At 39.7% G+C, this 26,941-nt stretch overlaps 1 protein-coding gene across 2 annotated transcripts in view; it reads right to left on the bottom strand.

Moving 5' to 3' along the window:
* LOC113419491 (sodium channel protein type 5 subunit alpha-like) overlaps positions 1-26,941 on the bottom strand; it is a 140,364-nt gene that overhangs the window by 96,294 nt on the left and 17,129 nt on the right. Inside the window, exons 8-21 of one of the 2 annotated variants that reach the window (XM_087947848.1) lie at positions 26,487-26,645; positions 25,503-25,904; positions 23,251-23,664; positions 21,407-21,511; positions 18,906-19,014; positions 18,017-18,171; positions 16,773-16,946; positions 15,077-15,205; positions 13,805-14,014; positions 12,435-12,491; positions 10,056-10,197; positions 8,519-8,619; positions 4,975-5,245; positions 1,514-3,180 (exon numbers count right to left, since the gene is read on the bottom strand). In XM_087947848.1, coding sequence (XP_087803974.1) covers positions 2,024-3,180; positions 4,975-5,245; positions 8,519-8,619; positions 10,056-10,197; positions 12,435-12,491; positions 13,805-14,014; positions 15,077-15,205; positions 16,773-16,946; positions 18,017-18,171; positions 18,906-19,014; positions 21,407-21,511; positions 23,251-23,664; positions 25,503-25,904; positions 26,487-26,645 — 3,585 coding nt within the window. In that variant the 3' untranslated portion in view covers positions 1,514-2,023. Of the gene's footprint in view, positions 1-289; positions 3,181-4,974; positions 5,246-8,518; positions 8,620-10,055; positions 10,198-12,434; positions 12,492-13,804; positions 14,015-15,076; positions 15,206-16,772; positions 16,947-18,016; positions 18,172-18,905; positions 19,015-21,406; positions 21,512-23,250; positions 23,665-25,502; positions 25,905-26,486; positions 26,646-26,941 lie in introns of both variants that reach the window. The other variant, XM_087947847.1, reaches the window with a different exon arrangement.

Below are 26,941 nucleotides of genomic sequence, written 5' to 3'. Positions count from 1 at the left end.
TAAGTCAGACCGAAGACGGCGTAATTCAAGGTTTTCTAGTTCTAGAATTTCAAGTCTGGTGGCATAAGGTATTCTACGAGTAGAAGAGTGGAGAACTCTTCTTGTGAAATATTTCTGGACTTTCTCAATTGTGCTAATATCAGATACGTAATGTGGGTTCCAGACTGATGAACTGTATTCGAGTATTGGTCTAGCAAATGTTTTGTATGCTCTGGTTAGTAGTGTGATATTACCAGAGAAAAAGCTACGTAGGATTAGGTTAACAACTCTTATTATATGTGTAATATACAACTCTTATTATATGTGTAATATATTCACAGGTTTCACATATTGCAATAAGACATTGTTAGTTTTATCATGGTTCATTTAATAAGCCACAATTGGCTACATTGCCAGAGCACAATAAGCCAGAATGAAAGTGCAAAACAGAGTCATTTGTCTTCAAAATATAGCAATAGCAACAGCACTTAGGATTATATACTGCTTCACAGTGCTTTACAGCCCCCTCTAAGCGGTTTACAGAGTGAGCATCTTGCCCCCAAGAATCTAGGCCTTCATTTTACCAACCTCAGAAGGATGGGAAGCTGAGTCAACCTTGAGCTTGTCAAGATTGAACTGATGACAGACAACAGAATTAGCCTGCAATACTGCACTCAAATCACAGCGCCACCACAGCTCTTATTCTGGTTTTAGTCTTAATATCCTGGTTTTCCTAAAGGATGTTTCATTTTTCACATAGTCAAACCACATCTGGAGCATCATGAATTCCTCCTATTCTGGAAAATAAACCTTTGGAAATGTACAAACTGCCTTAGATAATCAGAAGAAGAAAAAATGATACATTCAGAGATTAACCATTCTCTTTTCACATAATTTCAAAATACATTTCTAACAACACACATATATTAATTTTATTCTTAGTGTATGTTCATACATTTTCATGCTGATGTAAGTAATCCCATTCCTTACGCTACATGAATTCATGCAAGAACCATCCTATGGGTAGAAATTGCAAGGGCGGAATTGTTTTATAAGAATTATATTAATAATTGTCACACAGTCTGTTATATTCTTCTGCAAGGATACATTTTGAAAATTACCATTCTATAAGAGGCTTAACAGAGAGAACAAAATAACAGGGCTGGAAGGGACCTTGGAGGTCTTCTAGTCCAACCCCCTGCTCAAGCAGGAGACCCTATACTATTTCAGACAAATGGCTGTTCAATCTCTTTTTTAAACTTCCAATGTTGGAGCACCCACAACTTCTGGAAACAAATTGTTCCACTAGTTAATTATTCTCCCTGTCAGGAAATTTCTCCTTAGTTCTAGGTTGGATCTCCTCATGATTAGTTTCCACCCGTTGCTGCTTGTCCTGCCCTCTGATGCTTTGGAGAATAGCTTGACTCCCTCTTCTTTGGGGCAGCCCCTGAGATATTGGAACATCGCTATCATGTCTCCCCTAGTCCTTCTTTTCATTAAACTAGACATACCCAGTTCCTGCACCTGTTATAACCTCCAGTCCTTTCATTGTGTCATCCAACCAACACTGAAGTAACACAATGTCTGTCCTTTGTCATAACACAGACTTAGTCAAGAAGATATTATAAATCAGGGGTCCCCAAACTTGGCAACTTTAAGACTTGTGGACTTCAACTCCCAGAATTCTCCAGCCAGCAAAGCAAGCAAAGCAAAGCTGGCTGGAGAATTCTGCGAGTTGAAGTCCACAAGTCTTAAAGTTGCCAAGTTTGGAGACCTCTGCTATAAATCATTAGGGCAGAAATGGCATTATGGTTCCCAGAATTTTCAGACTATCACAAAGAACAAAACGTCCGGAATGTAGATGGTTGGGAAACTCTGCTGCAAGGCAATCTTTAATTCCCACTGAGGATCTGTAAGAGTTTACACAAACGCTAATGGAAAAAGCTCCTGAGTTAACTATTTATGACAGTATTATTATTATTATTTTCATCTGTTTCCAGGAAAACCCTGCTGTGACGAGAGAAAAAAATCAGTGAGAGGAATATCACTTTGTATCACCCTTATGGTCTGAGGACTCCTCCTGTTGAAGGACAGGAGCAATGCTCGTCACATTACTGTAGGATGGAGGAATGGCCACCGAAGACAAGCTCTGAGAATTATTGGACTGGCTGCCTTCATTTTCACTCAGGCTGAACACAGATGAGTTTTCCTCTTCTGGAATATTCTCCAAGGAGATGGTTACAAAGGGTTCCTGAGGCGCTACCCTTCCTGCACGCTGGAAAAGATACATCCGATAAGCTCTTTGAATGATGATGGCAGACTCATCCTGCTTTCTCTTGGGAGTTGTCACGATCGGCTCATAGGCAATCTTCTCTGGATATTTTTCTTCTATTTGGGACTCAAACGAGTCCATTTCTCCAGATTCTCCCAGCACCCTTTTGGTAAAAGCAAACAAAATATCCAGGCAGTGGATTTTATTCCCATTGACTATCGGAAGGTCCATGGACAACAACTGCTGACTATTCGGTTTTGGTATCCGCAAAGGTTCTGCCAGGGCATCTGCGAAGTTGGAGAGTGCCGAGTAAGAGATAAACTGGGTTGCTTTGGGGTCAAATTTTGCCCAGATCTCATAAAAGATTTCAAAGTCATCATCGCCCAGTGGCTCTGTGCTCTCTTCGGTGGCAACGTTCAGATTCTCGATGATGACAGCAATGTACATGTTGACTACAATCAGGAACGAAATAATGATGTAGCTGACAAAATAGGCAATGGCCACCTTGCTGTTGACACAGGGGCTGTTCTGTGTGGCGGATTTGATGTTTGGAGCACACATATACCTGTCCTGGTGGAGGAGCATCGGTCCCAGAAGCTCATCCCAGCCACCGGACGTGGTTATTTGGAAGAGGCAAAGCATGCTGTTGCCAAAGGTCTGGAAGTTGAAAATGTCGTCAATCCCTTGCAGCCAACTCGCGCAGGAGAAATTAGCCATGCCAAATATAGCGTAAATGAACATGATCAGGAAGAGGAGGAGCCCGATGTTGGTGAGAGCAGGGAGGGACATCAGCAGGGCAAAAAGAAGGGTGCGCAGCCCTCTCGCGCCTCGGATCAGCCTCAGGAGGCGGCTGATACGGATCACTCGAATGACACGCAGGATGGTTGGCGGGAAATTGAGGCGTCGCCAAAGTTGGGTTGCTGCAAGGCCTGGGGGTGGGGGGAGGGGAAAAAAAGCAGGCCTGCAATGAGTCTTTCAATTTAACTTAAAACTCTATTCTTTCATGCAGGTAGTCCTCAGCTTACAACAGTTTGTTTAGCGACCATTCAAAGTTACAATGGCACTGAAAAATGTGATTTATGACTGTTTTCCCCCCAGTTATGACCTTTGCACCATCCCTATGGTCACATGATCAAAATTCAAATGTTTGGCGACCGGTTCATAGTTGTGACCATTGCAGTGTTCCCAAGATCATGTGATCCCCTTTTGCGACCTTCTGGCAAGCAAAGTCAATGGGGGAGCCAGATTCACTTAACAACCCAGGTTACTAACTTATCAACTGCAGTGATTCACTTAACAACTGTGAAAAGAAAGGTCATAAAATGGGGCAAAACTCACTTAACCAATGTCCCATTTAACAACAGGAATTTTGGCCTCAATTGTGGTCGTAAGTCGAGGATTACCTGCACTAAACCTCGAATTACAACCATTTGTTTAGGAACTATTCAAAGTTAGGACTGCGCTGAAATAAGTGTCTTATGACTGTTTTTTCACACTTATGACTGTTTCAGTTGCCCACAGTCACATGATCAAAATCCGGACATTTGGCATGTATTTTTGATGCTTGCCGTGTCCCAGGGTCCCTTCTAACAAGCAAAGACAACGGGGAAGGCTACTAATTTTACCACCATGGCTACTAAGTTAACAGCTACAGTGATTCAGCTAATGATTGTGGCAAGGAAGGTTGTAAAATAGGGCAAAATTCAATTAACGGCTATCTTGCTTAGCAAAGAAAATTTGGGGAATCACTTGTGGTCATAAGTCAAGGCCTACCCATCTCCTCAGCCTTCCAGAAGCATCTGAAAATTTGGTTCGGCTTGGGGACCTTGATGGGAATCACTAATGAAGTAATAGACTGTATCCCTGTGCAATTCGTGCTCATTGTAGTTTTTATCTGATTTTTGTCATTACTTTCAATGCTGTTATATTTATGATTTTTATTGCACTGCAAGCCAGATTCATTCAAGGTGGATAGTGAGACGAGGCAGCATATGCATTTAATTAATTGATTATTTTTTTAATGATGGGTAATGGTTGGGATCCGGCCCAACGGAGCAACTTGGAGGATTATTTTCCTAAAATGTGTTTCACAGACAAAGAGGACCCAGAGATCCATTGCCTGAGGTTTGCTGCTATGACAATTTGCTTTTTCCAAATTCTGAATTATTTCTCTTCCATGCAACACAACCAATTCTTGCAAGCGTGCATTCCTCATTATATTATATACCTGTATTATACAGGTAGATGAAGTTACAACAGCACTGAAAAAGAATAACTTATGGCCGTTTTTCGTATTTACGAGCATGGCTGCATCCCCCATGGTCACATGATCAAAATCCGAGGCCTGGCAACCGACTCGTATTTATGACGGTTACAATGCCCCTGGGTCACGTCATCCCCTTTTGTGACCTTCTGGCAAGCAAAGTCAATGGAGAGGCCAGATTCACTTCACAACTGTGTTACTAACTTGACCACTGCAAAAGCTCACTTCATAACCATAGCAAAAAGGTTGTAGAATGGGACAAAACTCACTTAACAACTGCCTCACTTAACAAAATGAATTTGGACTTAACTGTGGTCATAAGTTGAGGACTCATGTACATGTGAAGTGAAAGTTTATGACTGTAAATAACTGTGCCATGTCAAATATTACCTGCCTTGTAGCTTATTAGCATTGGCAAGCAATGAACCTTGTAAAGCAAAAAAAAAAAAGGTCGACTTACTAATGATTGAAAGAATGACAACCACCAAATCAAATATGTTCCAGGAGTCTTTGAAGAAATAAAGCCTCAAAGCCAACAGTTTCATCACACACTCGCCAGTGAAGAGGGCCACAAAGACACAGTTGATCTTCTCAAGAAGTTGGTCAGCAGCCACATCTTGACCTTCGTATTCCACGGCCATGACCACCACATTCAAGAAAATCAGGCTGATAATGAACAGTTCAAATGCTTGCTTGTTTACGATATCAAAAAGTAATCCTTGGAACTGGTTCTGCGGAAGGGAGGGAGGATAAGAGAGGAAGGGAAGGAAGGGTAAGAAAGAGAAAGAATGAAAGGAGAGGGAGGGAAAGAAGGAAGCAAAGAAGGAAAGGAAGAAGGGACAGAGGGAGGAAAAGAGAGGGGGAAAGGAAAAGAGAGGAAGGGAGGAAAGAAAAGAGGGAGGGAGGAAAAGGGAAGGAGGGAGAAAAGAAGGGATAGGAAAAGAGAAGAAGGGAGGAAAGAAAAGAGGGAGGAAGGAAAAGGGGAGGAAAGAAGGGACAGGAAAAGAGAGGGAGGGAGGAAGAGAGAGAGAAAGGAAGGAAAAGAGAAGTGGGGAGGGAGAGAGGGGTGAAAAGCAGGGACAGGAAAAAGAGAGGGAGGGAGGAAAAGGAGAGAAGGAAGGAGAAGCGGGAAGGGAGGAAGGGAGGGTGGGAGGGAGGGAGGGAGGAAAAGGAGAGAAGGAAGGAGAAGCGGGAAAGAAGGGAGGGAGGGAGGGAGGGAGAAGGAGAGAGGGAGGAAAATGTTAGTGCCAAGATTCCAAAATAGTTCAAATGGTTACACCAAGTTCTTTGATAATTATTTATCCAAATCTGGAAGTCACTAATAAACCTAACAGAACCAGGAAGACAGAAAGGGCTATACCTGAGGAAGTCCCAAAAGGCTCCAAGGAGATGTTCCTATTGGTGCTGCTGCCTCAAGTGAATTAAGTTTCTTTATGATTCCTCTATGAGGAAACTGCCCATGAGATTTGGCTGGTCGAGTTCAAGACATTTGATTGCCTCCTTCCCGCCTGGCTGCCAAGGATTAGCCTGAGAGGCAGTTGGGATGTATTTTATTTCCTTTTTGCAGGTAATAAGGAAAAGAAGTTTTTTTTTTTCCCTACAGCATTCACAGCAGTTCCGGGGAACAAATAATCCTAGTACAGTGCTTCCCCAAATTTTTCTTTCATTATTGAAAATTGCTTATTGGAAACACCTTTTTAGGCAATTAGGTAAAATATTAAGGGCACAGGGGAAAAAAATGGGTTTACAGTACCCAAAGAAAAACTACTTTTATCCTATTTGGGGTAATTTACTCCAGTTTGGGAAGCACCTCCTTCACTGAAAGCCTTTGAAGGCAGGACAAGAAGCAATGGATGGAAACTAATCAAGGAGAGAACCAGCCTAGAACTAAGGAGGAATTTCCAGACAGCGAGAACATTTTTGTACTTTCTTATTAACCAGCTGTAAGGAATGCGGACTGGTTGGCAGCGACCTCAGCATTTTCCCTGTGATTCAAGATGGCAGATTTATTGCAAATTAATCTGAACTGACTTTGGCACAGTCTTTCAGAATGTTGTTACTTTTACTTAAGTTTTATAAGAATGCAACTATAGTCACCTGGTCATTTAGCGATTGTTTGAAGGTCTGATGCATCGACAGGTATTTACAACTCCAATCCTGATGGCTGACTTTTCCACAGTCATTTGGATGCTTGGCAATTGGCCTGATTTACAACTTTTTACGATCCCACAGATATTTCTGGTTTTTCTTTGAAGACGTTTTGCTTCTCATCCAAGAAGCTTCTTCAGTTCTGACTGAATGGTGGGGAATGGGAGGATTTATACTCCTTGCAGGCAGCTGGTCATTTTATAGAATTGTCCATTCCCCACCATCCAGTCGCAGCTGAAGAAGCTTCTTGGATGAGAAGCAAAACGTCTTCAAAGAAAAAACAGAAAGTCCAGTTGCCTCCTGAAAAGAAAAGCATTTTGGGGACAACTATGACCTGGATGACTGAGAATTTCCATAGAATTTTACAATTACATTTGGTGCTTTGGCCGACAACTGACATTCATTTTCAGTTTTCCGTGGCCCAGTGGTTAGAATGCAATACTGCAGGCTACTTCTGCTGAACCGGCTGCCACCAGTTTGGCAATTCGGATTTCATCAGGCTCAAGGTTGACTCAGTCTTCAATCTTTCTGAGGTGGGTAAAATGAGGACCCAGATGGTTGGGGACAAGAGGCTGACTCTATAAACTGCTTAGAGAGGGCTGTGAACAGTGGTGGGATTCAAAAAAAATTTTACTACCGGTTTTGTGGGTGTGGCTTGGTGGGCGTGGCAGGGGAAGGATACTGTAAATTCTCCAGTCAGAGGTGGGATTTTCTGGTTCTCCGAACTACTCAAAATTTCTGCTACCGGTTCTCCAGAACTGGTCAGAATCTGCTGAATACCACCTCTGGCTGTGAAGCACTGTGAAGCAGTATATAAGTCTAAGTGCTATTGCTATTTCAGCAAAACTGCCCCATAGCAAACCATGGGATCGCTTAATGACCACTGTGTTCATTTAATGACTGCAATGTTCACTTAATGTCTATGGTAGCTACTTTACAACTGCTCCATTTGCTTAATGATCACCAAAGAAAGATCGTAAAATTGGGTTAGTCATGAGTTATAACCTTAACAAAAAGAGGGCTGTAAAAATATTCACATCCCGGACATAAACTGTTTCAACTCCTACCTTCAAAACGACGCTATAGAGCACTGCACACCAGAACAACTGGACACAAGGACAGTTTTCCCCCTGAAAGCCATCACTCTGCTAAACAAATAATTCCCTCAATACTGTCCAACTATTTACTAAGTCTGCATTACTATTACTATTAATCTTCTCATCACTCCTTATCACCCATCCCCTCCCACTTGTGACTGCATGACTGTAACTTTGTCGCTTGTATCCTTACGATTTTTACTTACTGTTTCCTAGTATAATTTGATTGTTTATTGTATCCTCTGACTATTATTAAGTGTTGCACCTTATCATTCTTGATGAATGCATCTTTTCTTTTATGTACACTGAGAGCATTTGCACAAAGACAAATTCCTGTGTGCCCAATCACACTTGGCGAATAAAGAATTCTAATTCTAATCTAATTATAACATGCAGCCCTTATTACGGCCATAACTCCTGTTCTATTTGTAACCTATTGAATTATAGCAAAAGCACTTAGACTTACATATTGCTTCACAGTGTTTTACAGGCCTTTCTAAGCGGTTTACAGAGTCAGCCTATTGCCCCCAACAATCTGGGTCCTCATTTTACTCCCCTCGGAAAGATGGAAGTCTGAGTCAACCTTGAACTGGTCAGGATCGAACTCCTGACAATCGGTAGAGTTAGCTTGCAATACTGCATTCTAACCACTGTGCCACCACGGCTCATGCAGGGGAAAAAAATGTTTTACCAAAATTTCTGAAAAGTCTTTCCAAGTTGGTAATAATGCAAATGCATTGATGTTTGCAAGGGCCTTACCAGAGGTCGTGGAATAGTCTTATGTGGTTTCTTGGTACCAAGCTTTTTTAGTGCATTGTAATATTTCTTTTGATCCTCTGACAAAAAGATGAGTTCTCCACCTAGGTATAAGAGAATAATAACATTGCTATTAAATTTCTAAAATATATTTTTATCTGCATCTATTTATCTCTGTTCAAAAGACAAGAATTGTCCAAAGCCAACTAAACAGCTAGTACCAACAAATAGAATTTCAACAGACAAAGCTCTTTACAACTTGAATATTTACTAACTCGATGTTAAAGATGGATGGATACGTCACCTTCTAAAATATACTCTTTAATTTAACTGGAAAAAGTTCCTGAATTTGGGTACAACTATCCTAGAGTTCTACAACGTTAGTGGTAATTGTGATATAATAAGAATAGAACTTTGTGGTTCTTTAAATGAAATACTTTTTTTCTCACAATCTCTTTGTGCACTCCATAAAGTCATTTTTATTGCTTTTTTGTTTCTAGAAGTCAAAGTGACTTGTAGTCACTTTTGTTACTTCTGTTGCTTGGAGCTGCTTAATTTACTTTGTGACTCTAATGAAACAGAGACACTGTCTAAACTAAAATATGTCTTCTGTTTGGATTTTCTAGGACATGTCATCTGATTGACTGTATGGCCTAAAAGATTAGAGAATAAAAGTGCTAGCTAAACTACTAAAGATAGCGCTGTCAGTAAGTGAACCGTTGATGGTGGTTACTAAGAAACCAGTCCAAAAGCATCTCTGGACACCTACAGGCTCCGTGAGTTAAGGAAGTAATCACTAAAAGAACAGAAAGTTTTCCTTGCACAATCTACGGAAATTAAGGCGATCCTGTTCTTTGAGGCAGTTCTAATAGTCTGGTGCCTCAAAACTTCTAATTGGTTTTGCAGCAAAAGGTTAACCCAACCTGACTTTCCGCAGACTTTCCAACTAAGATTGTACAGTGGTAAGGCAATACAGGTAGTCCTTGACTTACACCAGTTCATTTAGCAACATTCAAAGTTACAAAGGCACTGAAAAAAAATAATGACTTAGACAGCCCCATGATCAAATGATCCAAATTCAGATGCTCAGCAGCTAGTTCCTATTTATGACCGTCACAGTGTGCCTGGGGGAATCACATAATCCCCTTTTGTGACTTTCTGACAAGCAAAGTCAGTGGGGAAGCCAGATTCACTTAACAACAGTGTTATTAACTGCGGTGATCCACTTAGCAATTTAGCAAGAAAACTCATAAAACGAGTCAAAACTCACATAACAAATATGTAACTTGGCAACAGAAGTTTTGGGCTTAACTGTGGTTGTAAATCAAGGACAACCTGTATATAAAATGAGAGCAAGGTGCATTAGCTGTTGGGGATTATTCTCTTTCTATAAGAATCTTTCCCAGGACTATATTCAGCTGCCATATTTCCTATGTCTTCCGTAAAACACACCACACTGACACACTGCCATTGCATACACTTGAAAGAGTTTGTAACTGTTTGCCTTCATGCGCCTTGGTTGTCTTTTTATGTTAGATACTTATCTTTTTTCTTTGCTGGTTAAAATTATCAATAACCACACCAATGAAGAGGTTCAGCATGAAGAAGGATCCAAATATAATAAAAACCACAAAGTAAACGTATGCATATACGTTGTTTTCAAAACATGGCTGGGTGGAATTCTGAAATAAGATCAAATATATATAAGTAAGTAAAAATAAAAACAGGCTAATTTAAATCTGATGTTAATATAATAATAATAATAATAATAATAATAATAATAATAATAATAATAATAATAATAATAATAATAATAATAATAATAATAATAATAATAATAATAATACAGATGATCAATATCCTTCTTCTGGGTTTCAACTTTTCTCCTTCAGGATATGCAAAACGACTAGCACTGATGATGTTGCCTAGTTTGGATCATGAAACATCTGCAGAACAATCAAGCTCAGAGAGTACAAGGACCCCTCACACGAATTGCTCTCTAGAGGAGCATTGCAAAAGAACTGCTTTCAGAAATGACATCTTCCCTGGCCTGGGAAGCTAATGCAAAATGATACTGTTCAGATTGTGTTTCCCGGGCCTAAGGACATCTACACTTCCTGACTCAAAAGCCTCAGTAAAATTATTCTCCCCTTGTAGAAAAGTCAATAAGCCATTTACTCTTTTTTTAATTCAAGATGCTTGATTTAACAGGAAACAGGCTAGCTGCTCTGGTGGAACTAAGCTCCAGTGCAATGCTTAATCCTTGATGGCTGCTGAGTCAACATTCAAGCCTCTTAAGATTCTTTGAACTTCCCATAATGCATAGAACTGGCCTAATTTTTTTTCTGCTTTGCCTTATAAAACTCAATATTTGCTTTGCTTGTGTGGGAAGTACACCCCAAAAGGACAGTGCCAGAAACCTCACAGCACCAGAAACCTCAGAAAACAGTGCCAAGAGACTCAAGCCCTTCCCCCTTTAAGAAAACCAAGAATCACCAGCTGAAAGGAAAACTCAGAATAGCCCTGCTAATGGCTGTTACAAAAGTAACAACAGCTGACCACAGAAATACTTAAGTAGAGCCATTAAGATAATGGGAATCAGGCTAAAAATAAACTCTCCAAGGTAACCCAAAACTTCCTTTTTCCCCCCTGCCCCTGAAACCCCAAGGACAGGAAAAACAAAAGTCCTGGGACCAAGATTAACCTAGTAAAACACAGAACCCAGGGTAATCAGGAACACATCAAAACCCATCAAGCTGCAGGAGCTTCAAAGGGGAATTAAGCATAAAAGGTTCACATTCATACTTCCAAGCTGTTTGCAAGCCAAGAACGCTCTAGCTGTGTCATTTTTTGCCTCTTGCTTTCCTACATTAAAAGAATTCCACTTTCTAGCAGCTGGCTTCTGCTTCCATTTCTTCTCAGTGTCTGTGGTGTGTTCCAGCTGGGAATGAACTCAGAAAATTTCTTCCAACACTTGATTTTGCCGTCCCTTGTTTCAGAACAGAACCTTTCTTTGTTTTACATCTAAATTTATTTTTAGCTCCTGCTTGATCTAGAACCCTGCTTGATCTAGACTCCAACTAGGACAGAGTAATTGGGTTATCATTACCATCACAAATGACCAACTAGCCAAATATCCAACAGAAGCCATGAAAACAATTGTTTCACAGAGTTCCTAGCAGGGAATTTGGAAATCTGAATAACAGAACAATAGAGTTGGAAGGGAACTTAGAAGTCTTTTAGTCCAACTTCCTTCTCAAGCAGAAGACCTTGTACCATTCCAGATAAATAGCTGTCTAGTCTCTTCCTAAAAACATCCAGTGATGGAGCTCCCACATCCCCATTCCACTTTCCTATCTTATCCATGAGCTGCAGGAGTGGCTGTGGCAAAGAATGGCTGGGTTCATACTTCGTGCTAAGCTATAACATGGAATCTTTCTTGTTAATTTAATCTGATCTGACCCATAATATCTTATCAAGATGTGACCCCAGACATTATACTTTAACAAAATATGAGGTTTTTTTAAAAAAAATTCCTGGTTTAATATGAAGCATGAACCTAGATATTTTAATTTTTTTCTTTGCACTGATGTCACTGATGAGCTTTCTACATATCATAAAAATATTACAGCCAAATTAGCATTTCCTAAATTTGGAAGTGAATTTGAATATTCTTATTTTTTAGTATTTAATCCCAAACCTGTCCCTAAACAATGTCAGCTGATTAATGTAAATTCTTTTCTGTTCTTTTAGCCACAATATTGACCAGCATTTAAGATCTGCTAATGTTGTCTCAAGAGCTTCTCTGATGCTCAAGCTGGAAAACTACAGTTTTGGGGACAATAGTGCAAGATTGCTAATTGAACAGGAAGATATCTGAAAAAAAGAGAAACATTGCAACTTCTTTTTTACAGCTTACTTCATTAGCTGAATCTACTGCAGCATACATAATGTCCATCCAGCCTTTAAATGTTGCCTGCAAGAAAACAAATGGAGATATTATTAAGCCAAATTATTAAACTTTTCTATACTTTTCCTCCTTGATTTGTCTGGTAGAGGCAGACCTTACTGTGTTCTCAAAATCATTGCAGCCTTTCCCCATTCTGCCACTACAGGACCTCTTCTGTTCTTAAAACAACATTCATTTGCTTCTTTTTCTTCAGAAATATATAAAATCCTTATTAGGTGCAGATAACAAGCATTCAATTTTCTTGGACAAAACACAGAAATGTAAAATAATGGAATTACCTTTCCCACACTTTACTGTATTTTTTATTTTATTGTTATTCCCACACATTATTTATTATGCTGTCACTTTAAGCATCTAATTTTCTTGTCTGATTCACTTCAAATATTACAACTGGGCTAGAGGATTTGAATTTGAAATGAAAACATTATAGAAAATTAAGAAGGGAGGACAGTATTGATTTCCTTTGATCCAGCTGCCTCGTTTGATGTCCAGAACAGGATAGAAACAGAAGCATAGATTTAGTTCTCCCATCCCACCTGGTTGACAAAGGAATAATTAAAAGAGAATCATGCATTGCCTGATATGTAAAAGAAAAAAAGAAAAAACAGATGACCATTTTTTGCTCAAGGCAGCAAGATTCAACGCCAGGTAATGTTGTCTATAATTTTCCCTAACTTCTAAAGTTAGAGGAAATAATTACAACTATTATTAATTTTATTTATAATACACCTACAAGATTTTTTCCCCTCCACTTTATGAAATACTGCTTTATGAAATACCCAGTACAAACTGGGTTTAGATAACTAGAGAAGCCATCATGCTGTTACTAACCATAATCAACTCACTGTTCTACTCTGCAGTGTAAACAAAAAGGATTGCATTTGACTTTGTCCAAATAGCACAGGGGCATTTCAATTGTCTTTTTCCCCCTTTTTCCCAGCACTGATTTTTTAAGCTTTCCTCATAGCTTTTTCTCCCTAAACAAATTTCCCCACAAATCAACTCTTAACAGTCTGCTAATTAATAGCATATTGTGCTGTACAAAAGATTTTTAATGTCTATATTAAATATAGCTCCAAATGAATAATCAACCAAACGACCAACTGACCACACTGGCACACAAGATATTTGTAAAGAGAACAGGACAAGAAAATTCTGAGGAGGAGGATGTTAGCTAGTCTGGTAACAAAACGTTCAGAAACTAAATTGAAACAAGCTTGGAGAACAAACCACTGCCAAAATCTAAAACCTGAGCTACAAGCACTGTATTTTCTATTATCTCAAATACGTATATTTAAGATCCATCTAATTAAACATACCACTTGAAGGAGAGCTAGGTACCCGTTCCCAACATGATCAAAGTTGATAGTCATATTAATACAACTTTTCTTATTTTCAACGTTCCAACATGAAAATTTTCCTCCAAACAATTGCACTCCTAAGATGTTAAATGGCAGCCAAAGTACAATGCAGACAAGAAGCACATTTCCAATGGAAGGGATAGCGCCAGCCAGAGCATTCACAACAACCTTAAAGAAAGAAAGAAAAAATGGAGATACACCATTAATTCCTATTGCAAGAACAAATAGTACAGGCCGTCCTTGATTTACTACCAGATTGAGCCCAGAATTTATGTTGCTAAGTGAAAAAAATTTTAAGTAAGTTTTGTCCCATTTTATGTCTTTTCTGGTCACATTTGTTCAGTGCAAGTTAAATCAGTAACACAGTTGAAAAGTGGATCTCACTTCCCCCATTTGACTTTGTCAGAAGGTCGCAAAAAGGGATTAAATGACCCCAGGACATTGCAACCGTCATAAATATGAGTCAGTTGCCAACATCCGAATTGTGATCAAGTGACCATTGGGGGATGAGGTCATGAGTGTGAAAAATGGTCATAAGTCACTTTTTTCAGTCCCGTTGTAATTCTGAACAATCACTAAATGAACTGTTGTAAGTCGAGGACCACTTGTAGTAGGAACAAATGAGGTTGAGAAACATTGTCCTGTAGTACAGCCTCCCTACAAGATCCGAGCGCCTCATCTTGGTCCATCCCAAGCTTTGTCCTGCCCGTACATTCTAGATCAGCTGGAGGTTCAAAGTGTTTTCCTTCATTAAAAATCAGGAGAATCTGGGAGAAAAGCAGATGGACCAAAGAACAAAAACAAAAAAATGTATCCAGAGGATGATTTCGCCCCCTCTTACCAAGCACTATTTTGAATAATAAATTCCTAATATGAAAGTGTTGTGTGTTAGGTAAAGCAGCATTATTCAAATATATGGCTGAATTTGACTAGGACAGCAGCGAATATTTTTCATTAGACTCTTCCTTAGAATCCTAAGTGTTCACCAATATTCCTGCAATCCTCAAAAGAGAAAGAGAAGGAGCCATGGCTGAAACAATGCATCAATCCTATTCCTTTGAAATAAAACAAAACCCAGTTCCTAAAGATAGGTATACGGTATCTGGAACATAATCTTTGGGGGAAGGAGGGAGGGAGGGTGGAGAGAAGGAAGGAAGGAAGGAAGGAAGGAAGGAAGGAAGGAAGGAAGGAAGGAAGGAAGGAAGGAAGGAAGGAAGGTAGGTTTAATACCTTTATTCCTTTAAATCTAGACAGTGCTCGAAGAGGTCTAAGGGCCCTCAATGTTCTTAGAGATTTCGTGGAGATATTACTATCACACTGTCTTTTCTTTGATGTACCTCTTGCTATAGGCAAAGATACCTGTGAAAACAGGAAAAGTACGATTGAACTGCAAAAGACAACCTTGTAATTCTGGTTTGCTTCCAGGAAAAACCATGCTAAGAAGTTTAACAAATATCAGTTGAAAGCCCTGACATATAGTTTCCTCTCCCTCACCCACACTTTTTTGTTCCCTCCATCTATTGTCTTCACTAGCTTAGAATCATAGAACATCGGAATTGGAAGGGACCTTGGAGGTCTTCTAGTCCAACAGGATATGCCATTTCAGACAAATGGTTGTCCAGTCTCTTTTCAAAAGCCTCCAGTGATGGAGCACCAACAACTTTTAAAGGCAAGCTGTTCCACTGGTTGATTATTCTCACTGTTACGAAATTTTTCCTTAGTTTTAGGCGGCTCCTCCCCTTGATTAGTTTCCATCTGTTGCTTCTTGTCTTGCTTTCTGGTGCTTTGGAAAATAAGTTGACCCCAGGGGTGGGATTCAAATTTTTAACAACCGGTTCTGTGGGCGTGGCTTAGGTGGTAGGTGTGGCTTGGTGGTCATGTGACTGGGTGGACATGGCTTGGTGGTCATATTATTGGCTGGGTGTGGTCAACTCAATATCACTCACATTGAGGTACGCATCTCCTTGCCTGGCCTCTCATGACTGTGGGGATGATGCAACAGTCGTAAGAGTGAAAAAGGGTCATAAGTCACGTTTTTCAGTGCCATTATAACTTTGAATGGCCACTCCACACAAGCAAAGTACCAGCAAAGGAGGGGAAAAAAACTCCAGAGAAGTTCCAGAGACAGGAAGTCTAGTCCTGCCAAGAATGTAATAAGGGTTAATGGAGAGGCAGTTTCTGTAAGCAACACCAGAATATTTCTTTCCTGCCTTCCTTACAGGATTAGGCAAGGAATTTCTTCTAACAACCAGTTCTCCAAACTGCTTAGAATGTTATCAACCGGTTCTAGCGAATAGGTGCGAACTGGTAGAATCCCACCCCTGGTTGACCCCCTCTTATTTGTGGCAGCCCCTCAAATATTGGAACACTGCTGTCATGTCATCCCTAGCCATTCTTTTTACTAGACTAGACACACCCAATTCATGCAGCCATTCTTCATATGTTTTAGCATCAAGGCCCCTAATCATCTTTATTGCTTTTCTTGGCACTTTTTCTAGAGTCTCAACATCTTTTTTACATCATGGCGACCAAAACTGGATGCAGTATTCCAAGTCTGGTCTTATCAAGGCCTTATAAAGCAGGACTAATATTTCATGTGATCTTGATTCTATCCCTGTTTATGAGGGAGGACTGTTGGCTTTTTTGGCTGCTGACGCAGACTGCTGGCTCATTTGTAAGTGATTGTCTACTAGGACTCCAAGATCCCTCTCACAGTTACTGTTCTTGAGCCAAGATTCTCCTAATCTATACTTGTACATTTGTTTTTGGTGGCTAAGTATAACACCTTACTTTTCTCTACACTGAACTTTACTTTGTTAGATATAGAAAATGAGAATGGTTTTTATCAGGCTCTCTATGTGAGAAACCATTTTGCCTATTTCCACATTGCACCAATGCACATAACAAGAAAATACAAGGTACTTACACATACAATAAAGAAATCAAGAATACACCAGCCATTAGTAAAATATTTTCTAAAGCCATAGGCCACCCATTTGAGAAGCATCTCCAAGAAAAAGATACAGAAAAAGAATACATCGGCATAGTCGAGAATTTTTTTTATTATCTTTCTTTTATTAAGGTAGATGTCTTCAAAGATCTGGAATTATAAATCTGGTGTTATTTAAACTATAATAAAATCAAATATTGTATCTATAGACCTTTCACATCCTGGACATAAACTTTTCTGATTCCTCCCCCTAGGAAGCCAGTATAGGACATTACATGCCAAGATAGCTAGACACAAATATTTTTCCCCCCCTCGTGTCATCCCTCTGCTAAATCTAATCCTTAAATTCTGCTCTATATTTACCCATGTAGTAGAGATGTATTACTATGATCTTTCTCACCTTTTCTACTACCTTCTCCTATTGGTATCTTATGATTATGTTACTTTGTTGTTTTTATCTACATTGAAAGCTTATGCATTGGAGACAAATTCCTTGTTTATCCAATCACACATAGCCAAATAAAGCCATTGTATCCTATCCTATCCTATCCTACCCTATCCTATGTTCTAGTCTAGTGTTGTCTACTTTAGTCTTCTGTTCTATTCTATTCTATTCTATTCTATTCTATTCTATTCTATTCTATTCTATTCTATTCTATTCTATTCCATTCCATTCCATTCCATTCCATTCCATTCCATTCCATTCTATTCTATTCTATTCTAAACAAATAATCCCCTCAACACTGTCCAACTATTACAAAGTCTGCACTACTATTACTGTTAACCTTCTCATCACTCCTTATCACCCATCCCCTCCCACTTGTGATTGTAGGACTGTAACTTTGTTGCTTGTATCCTTATCATTTATATTGACTGTTTCCTAGTATGATTTGATTGTTGATTGTACCCTATGACTATCATTAAGTGTTGTACATTATGATTCTTGATTCTTAACAAATGTACCTTTTCTTTATGTATACTGAGAGTATTTACACCAAGACAAATTCCTTGTGTGTCCAATCACACTTGGCCAATGAAGTATTCTATTCTATTCTATTCTATTCTATTCTATTCTATTCTATTCTATTCTATTCTATTCTATTCTATTCTCTATCTATTCCATTCCATAATCTAGTCTAGTATCTGTATTATTAGTAAGTATCTTGTTAACAGCAGAAGCTAAAGAAATGCAGAGTTGATTCAAAGTATAGTAAACTTACCAGAGCACCACTACTCAGTAATATCATGAATATAATAAAGGATTCAAACCAATTATGTTTTATAATTTTGTAGCAGGTTTTTCTAAATCTCCACCAAGTGTTGCCTGGAAATGCATCTGTATTCACTCTGCAGCATGGAAACAATTTCATGAAGACTGAAATAAAGAACAAAGAAATAATTAGTTCTTCAAAATGGACCACGTCCCAATCCCTTCCTCCCTCCCTCCCTCCCTCCCTCCCCCTCTCTCTCTCTCTCTCTTTTTCTTTTTGCAATCATACGACTGCAATTCAGAATTTTGCAAAACTGCATCACACTTATGACCAGTTGCAGCATTCTGCAGTCACACAATCACAATTTGCAATTTTTTATCTGGCAATAAATACCATTGAGGAAGCAGGATTTGCTTGCAATTTTCATTTGCCCAACAACCATGCAATTCACTTAATGATTGCTGTAAAATTGTTATAAAATTAGGTGCAACTTGACTTACCACCACATCATCTTACAATGGAAATTCCAGTTCCAATTGTGGTTGTAAGTTGAGGACGACCTGTACGTATAACAACTGACAAGTAGTTAAGCAAAGATAACAATAAGGTAGTTGCAAGCGAATCCTGCTTTACCCAGAACAGCTTATAACCTTTAACATCATCAAACATCCCCATCTATCAATCCTAGGTCTTTGGAAAGGACTCAATAGGTGGATTAAGATGCCAAATCCAGTCTAAACATCTGGCTAACCGTGCAACCATATAATAATAATAATAATCCAGGCGAACCATAATATTGGAGCTAGCACATTTACTAAAAAGGATGGCTGCCACTGATCAACATTTCAACAGGTCTTTCTATCCGGACTAATTTCCTGCCAAGAAAGCTGGGCTTCACCTTGTGGGAAACAGTCCTGAGGTTCCTTTTTGACTTCAAGCACCTGATGGATAGGAGATCTCTGGTCCACTGTGCTGATCTCTGAACAGCTCGTATCGTAATCCGATCTCTGGATATGAGAAAAGAAAAACCAAAATCAGCACATGGGGGATTAAGGGCAGCTCTGCACATTATTCAGGAACATTCTATTCATGACAGGAAAAGAAAAAGGCTGAAACTCAACATACTTTTCACCAGAGCTTTGAGATCTCCAAGTGGTATGCAGAAAAACTCCTACGATACATAGGGAATTTATCCGTGGCTTAAGTTACACACATAATCGTAAGCCACAAGAAAAACATGATTTGAGGACTATCTGGACCTGGAGATTTTCTGCTTTGGTTCAGGATGACATTATACTACCCCAAACTGCTCATGTGCAAAAGATAGAATAACAGAGTTGGAAGGGACCTTGGAGGTCTTCTAGTCCAATCCCCTGCTCAAGCAGGAGACCCTATACCCAGGTGGCACGCGGAGCCATTTATGTCAGCATGCGAGCTGCAGGCAAACTTACCTCACTGTGCATGTGCATGCCTCACAGCTGATTTTCGGCCGTTTTGTCACTTCCTGTTTTTCTGAAAATACCAGAAGTGATGAAACGGGACTAGTTTTCGGCCTACAAAGCTTGCAGAAGCCTGCAGAAGCCTTTCTCAAGTCTTGGGAGGTTGAAAAAGGCCTCAAACCGGCCAAAAATCAGCTGTGAGGTGCAGTGCAGGTAAGGGGGTGTCGGGGGTGGGGGTGGGTGGGTGGGGATTATGCACGCATGCGTAGGGGGTGGGGGGTCCGTATTGACTTCTGGGTGCTGGCACGTGAGTGTGAGCATGCAAGCGCACGCACAATTTTTGGCACAGGAACCCAAAAAGGTTAGCCACCACTGCCCTATACCATTCCAGACAAATGGCGGCCCATTCTCTTCTTAAAAACCTCCAGTGATGGAGTGCCCACAACTTGTGGAGGCAAGCCACAGTATGTACATATGTACCCTGTTTCTCCAACAATACGGCCTCCCCCAATAGGAAGTCCCAGCATGTTTTATAGGCATGAAATGAAATTAAGCCCCTCCCCCAAATTAAGGCCTATATTAAAACATGCGAAATGAGGGGGAAATGGTGGGGGCTTGCCGTTAGGAAGTACTTTTGTTGCACACCCGGATATGGTGCTGCCTGCGTTGACCCCGATACGAAGTGCCCCAACGCCGAGGTCAACATCCAAGCCATCGCCGCCCGCCCGAAGATGCAAGGGGGCGGGAATTAAGTCACCCCCGAAAAGACGGTCTAGCCATTTTTTCGGGGCTCAAAAAAAAATAAGACCCAGCCTTATTATATGAGAAACACAGTACTTCCTATTTCCTAACTGCCACATTATGTCTTTATACTGTGTTTCATTGTAAGGTTTTCTAAAATCGAGTCATTGTTTATACATTTCATGGGCTGCCCTGAATCATTTGTCAACAGGTGGTTTCATAAGTCAATTAGATAACAAATAAACAAATGAATGAGTGAAATGTAAAAAGCTTTATTCAATGTTTTGATCGGCCTTATTGCTACGACAGTATGATGTGCTCTAAATGGAGTGTATTTTGAGTTTATACAATTAAGAGTTCCTACAGGATTAATTGTTCACTCAAATGACATACCTTTGAAGAACGGATGCTATTTGCTTGGATTTTAAATTCAAAAACTGCTTGCCCTGACAGAGGGTAGTAAAGTACAGTATAGCGGGGGTAAAGGGGACCACACAAAATCAGTTCTGTCTTTCCATGCTTATAAAAAAGGCCAGGGGTGGGATTCAATTTTTTTAACAACTGGATCTGTGGGTGTGGTTTAGGTGGTGGGTGTGGCTTGGTGGTAATGTGACTGGGTGGACATGGCTTGGTGGTCATGTTATTGGCCAACTCAATATCACTCACACTGAGGCACGCATCTCCTCGCCTGGCCTCTCATGACTGTGGGGATGCTGCAACAGTTGTAAATGTGAAAAAGGGTCATAAGTCAATTTTTTCAGTGCCATTGTAACTTTGAATGGCCACGCCACACAAGCAAAGTACCAGCAAAGGAGGGGGAAAAAACTCCAGAGAAGTTCCTGAGACAGGAAGTCTAGTTCTGCCAAGAATGTAATAAGGGTTAACGGAGAGGCAGTTTCTGTAAGCAACACCAGAATGTTTCCTTCATGCCTTCCTTACAGGATTAGGCCAGTAATTTCTTCTAACAACCGGTTCTCTGAACTGCTTAGAATGTTAAGAAGTGGTTCTAGTGAATAGGTTTGAACTGGTAGAATCCCACCCCTGAAAAGGGCCCACTGCATGCCAAGGGGATGAGACAAAAAAATAAATAAATTCTGGAACCTTTTTGTAAGAGTAACCTAAGAATGGTAACTTTACTGGTCAAATTTTAGAGAATGCAAAGTACAATTTTCTCAGCAAGTAATGAAGAAGCTGTGTTGACCATTTTTATTTGCTTTACCTTGGGTATATCCAAAGACCAAGTACTTGTAGTGTCAGAAACTTGAGAAGAGAGTCTTCGATTTTGGCCTTGGTGTATCTCTCTCCTCTTTCGCAGATTGTTCTCCTAGAAAAAGACAGCCAAGAAATAGTTTGCTATGCCAAAATGTTTTCTTCTTCAAGCTTTTCCATCACCAAAAAATTCCATATCAAACATAAAATGGTATTAACAACAGTAAAGAAATGACACAATCTTAACCATTTATTCTGAAATATTATCAATGTAATGAACACACAAGAGTAAATTATGTCATCCACATGCTTCGGGGCATGAAACATGCATTGCTTTGTATTGTATATGCATGTTAGAACTATATTTGGATTATTCCAAAAGTCTGTTGTCCAAATGTTTATTCCTCCAGAGGCTTGTAAATACAGTTAAATAAATATATAAAAATAAAGGAGTCCCATCAGATTTTATTTCGCTAGTTGTTGCTGACTTTAGAAGACAATGCTCATCTCTGTTTCAAGGCCGTTAAGCCAGTGCTGACAAAGACATGTCCATGATCATGTGGCCAGCATGATGTCATGGAACGCTGTTATCTTCCCACCGAAGTGGTACCTATTTATCTGCTCACATTTGCATGCTTTCAAACTGCTTGGTTGGCAGGAGTTCATCCCTCACGTGGCACTTGGGTCTCAAACCCGGGCTGCCAGCTTTCCAGCCCAGCTGAGACAACAGGCTGCCAGCTGACAAGCTCAGCTGAGACAATGGGCCACCTCAGATATACAGTAAAATGAGAGAAATCCAGCGCCTCATCTCTTCTCAGGATCTGCTATTCAACTTACATAGCGGTAATTCTCGACTTCAACCATTCTTTAGTGATCATTCCAAGTTACAACAGCACTGAAAAAGGGCCTTGCAAACAGTTCCCGTATTTATGACTGGCACAATACAGGTAGTCTTCGACTTACAACAGTTCATTTAGTGATCGTTTGAAGTTACAACGACATTGAAAAAAGGACTTATGACCAATTGTTCCACTTAAGACCGCTGTAGCATTCCCAAGGTCGTGTCATTTACATTCAGATGCTTGACAATTGACTCCCATTTATGATGGTTGCAGTGACCAGGAGTTTTGTGATTCCTCTTTTGCAAACTTCTGACAAGCAAAGTCAACAGGGAAGCCCAATTCACTTAGCAACCATTTTACTAATTACATTGCAGTGATTCACTTAACAAAAACAATGGGGCAAAACTCACTTAACAAATTTCTCACTTAACAATGTAAATTTTGGGCTCCATTGTGGTTCTAAGTTGAGGATTACCTGTATGTGCATAATCACATGATCAAAATTCAGTTCTTCAGCAACTGGAATGTATTTATGATGGTTGCAGCATCCTGGAGTCACGTGATCCCTATATACAACCTTCCCTGCCAGTTTCCAACAGGCAAAGTCAATGGGGGAAAGCCAGATTCACTTAACGACTGCATGATTCGCTGCAGTGATTTGCTTAACAGACAGGATCATAAGATCAGGCACGATTCTCTTAACAACTGCCCTGGCTAACAGCGGAAAACTCTGGTCCCAATTATGGTTGTAATTACAGAATTACAACCAGAATTACTACTTGTAGTCATGATTTTTCAGTTCTTTTATCCTGGCAAAGAGCTTTTATTACCAATTAAGCTGTTTAATCCCTTTGGATGCCACTGCTAATAGAAAATTCGGTTGGTACATGTCAAGAAAAAAGGAAGCCAATACAGAACCACTTAAAAACTAGAAAGAAATTTCCCCAGTTGTTTAATTATATTTTATAGGGAATCCCCTGCCCCCAAGCAAGTTAGGATAATTGTTTCCTACCAGGGTACTAGGGTCCATTTCCTCAATGCTTAATGTTTCCAGTTCAGCCAGGGGAATAGGGGGGATCTCTCTGTAATCTATCGTGAAATCTTCCTGCTTTCTATCCCACGGAAGTTTATCCCAGTTCCCGAAGGATTCCTTGCCAGCAAAGTTCTCTGACATCTCTTTCGTGGGTTCGGCATCACAGGATCTTTCAGTGACGGTGGTCTCACTCTTTTCCTTCGTGCCTGTTCTCCTCAGCTTCTTCAGGAAGACATGGCAACACCAATCCCACAGGAAAAGTCTGACAAATCGCAGCCCTCTCTGAATAAGTGCTAAAGCCTTTCCAGGGTCAGGTTTGCAGTTATCTTCCTCTGTTTCGGAACCACTGCTACTGAAGGAACTCAGCAGCAGAGCAATAAAGAGATTGAGGACCTGAGTGGGAGGGAAAAGCAAGATTTTTTTAAAAAAAAATTAGAAAAGTATCTATTTGAGAGTAAGATACAAGTAGGCCTCCACTTACAACCATTAATTTAGTGAGTACTTTACAATGGCACAGAAAAGGGGAGTTAGGGCCATTTTTCACACTTATGACTGTTGTGGAATCCCCATGGTTCACATGATCAAAAATCCCAATGTCCCACAGTCACATGATCCCATTTTGTGACCTTCCAACAAGCAACGTCGATGGAGAAGCCAGATTCATTTTACAACTGTGTTACTAACTGAGCAACTGCAGTGATTCTTTTAACTGGCAAGAAAGGTCGTAATGTGAGGCAAAACTCACCTAACAACTGTTTCACTTAGTAATGAAAATGTAGGGCTCAATTGTGATCGTAAGTCAAAGACTACCTGTGTTTATACTACAACCCTATCCATAAGGCCTGGGATAATAAGGCTTATTTCTGAATCGATACACATAGGATTACAACATCAAGCCGTTTTCTTCTGCAGTCTAAACACTATGCTCTGGAAGTGGCCCATGGAAACACCACTGCTCAAATACTGCCAATTCTTTAGTTTTGTTCCTGAAATAACTGGATAAATTTTTTTCACTTGCTTCTCCCTTCAACACAAAGTGAGGTAGTTAGGAAGCTCCAACCAAGTTCCATTTCTCTATTAGGAACTTAGAAGTTTCAATCCATGACACCCTTTCCATCCACAGAATCCTCAAGGCAGCTAACTATCAAAAGTCCAGTAAAAGCATTTGCTAAAATCATTACTAATTTTATGCTAAAGACCTGGCTGAAAAAGAAAGTCACGATTCCTTCTCTGAGGGTAGAAAGAGTGGGCATTCAGTACAAATTCTGAAAGATCAACACAGGAGATAGCAGGTGTTAATTCCAGCTTTTCTCTGGCTGTGCTTGAAACCAGTGAAAATAGTATGACTTGAACAATGAAAAAAAAATAATCCATGAAGCAATGAACAATGCATCACATTGTCTCCCACGGTCATTAATTTAGCCAATTCCTTCAATCTGGCAAAAGTTTTCTTCCAACTGAGTTTGACTCATGATGATTTCTATGAAGTGAATTTATTTTTTTTAGTAGCATTATGGATTATTTATTAAGTTCGCTAGAAATTCTGTTTATATAACTTTCAAGAACAAAATGCACAATCACCATGTGCTTTACTGCATGTTAGAAGGAAACATGAAACTTTCTATATAGAGAAAAGACATAGAGCATACCATAGATAAAACTAACAAACTTACAAACACTGCCATCTACTGGCTCCAATGCTGTAGTTGTTGCATGTAGTTATGACATGTCATGGGGTCATATGATCCCCATTTGTGACCTTCTGACAAGTCAATGGGGAAGCCAAATTTATTTTGCAAGTATGTTACTAACTGAACAGCTGCAGGGATTCACTTAACAATGGTGATAAGAAGGGTTGTAAAATAAAGCACAATTCACTTAATAACTATCTCACTTAGCAAGAGAAATTTTGGTCGCAACTGTAGCCACAAGTTGCACTGTACTGTACAACTGTATATACCAGTACTGTAAAAGCTTATCAACTCTGAGAAAGATGCAAGATTGAGGAAACAAATCTCCTTTTCACCTAAAATTTTTGTAAGCTACCCAGAGACACCTCTAAGCAAGATGTGGGGCATACAAGTCTAATAAATAAATAAATAAAAATTCACATTATGCATTATTCTACAAATTAGATGACAGATTTTGGAGGGGAAAGTTCCCTTCCTCATTTTGTTAACTAAGAAGGGCTCTAATTTAAATAGTTCTGACAAAAATATTTGGAAACTTACCACCAGGTTTCCTAAAACCAGGACCAGCATGAACAGAATTATGCACCGTCCTTCCCCAGCAACTTGCATGCACTCCCACATGGTAGAAATCCATTCTCCACACAGAATTCGGAATATAATAAGAAATGAATGTAAAAAATCCTTCATATGCCAGCGCAACTGGCATGTCTCAGAGCTGTTAGTGGAAGCACAATTTGGCATACTATCGTTTTTGCAGATGCTAGCATTAGCAGTGACAGCGCTGTAATAATTCCCAAAGGCTTGCTTGCCGACCACAGCAAAAATGAATACAGTGAATATCAGAACAAGGGTGAGGTTACCCAGAGGGCCTACTGATTTCAACATTATTTTCATAAGCTTATTTAAAGCTGGCCAAAATTTCGAAAGTTTGAAGATTCTCAACTGTTGGGGATAAGGCAGGGTTGGGGAGGAAAGGAAAGAACACAGAAATCCAGCAGTTAGATTTGAGTTTTATACTAGGTACACAGTTCATTCTACTGATAAAATAGGTATCAGACTATTCTTACCAAAAGGAAATTCAAAGTGCCCTTTTGTATAAACACCCACTTGTACAAGAGGATGACATTTACTTCTGAAAGTATATATGGTACATGTTTGACACTGATGATCCAGAGAAGATTACAAATGCTTCCTGATGCCAGGAAATGCTTTCTGAATCAACAGGTAAATACGCTGCTTCATATGCTGTTTCTCTGGTGACAAGCTATTCTAGCAGGCCTGCTCAGGAGAAGAGGGCATGATTGTTATTATTTTATATTATTTGTTCTCACCTTGTACTGTACCAAGACAACAACATAGAACATGCATCCAGCAAAAGCAGGGCAATTTAATTATTGCCAAAAATAAGGCACTTCATTACTCAAATTTAGCATTCTAATTCGTTTCCTTTAAAAAGTAGGAGTTCATTCACAGGATGGACATAAAAGACTTATACTTGACTGAATCAAAAGGGTTCTTTATTACCGTTCTGAAAATTGGTGCTCGCATGTTTAGCAACAGGTTTATTATGCCTACAATAACCACAGTGAAGTCAAACACATTCCAGGAGCACTGAAAATAGTAATACGGATCTAGGGCAATCATCTTGAGGACCATTTCAGCTGTAAAAATGGCAGTGAACACCTACAAGAAAATACATCAAAACTATGAAAGACTGATTGCTCCGGATTTATTACTGCAGAAGGCAAAGTCTATTTATTTATTTATTTATTATATTTGTATCCCTCCTTTATTACTTCATAAGTAAATCAAGATGGTGACTATCCCTAATACTCCTTCCTCCACTGATTTTCCCTATAACAAACTTGTGGGGTGAGTTGAACTGAGAGAGAGTGGCTGGCCCAAAGTCACCCAGATAGCTTTCATGCAGAAGGCAGGACTAGAACTCAGAGTCTCCTGGTAATTGACCCAAGCCAGCT

Source organism: Notechis scutatus, chromosome Z (assembly GCF_049901735.1).
Source record: "Notechis scutatus isolate UNSWTSFEM ecotype Mainland chromosome Z, rNotScu1.2, whole genome shotgun sequence".
Taxonomy (NCBI): Eukaryota; Metazoa; Chordata; class Lepidosauria; order Squamata; family Elapidae; genus Notechis; species Notechis scutatus.
This window is presented reverse-complemented; position numbering and strand designations above follow the sequence as displayed.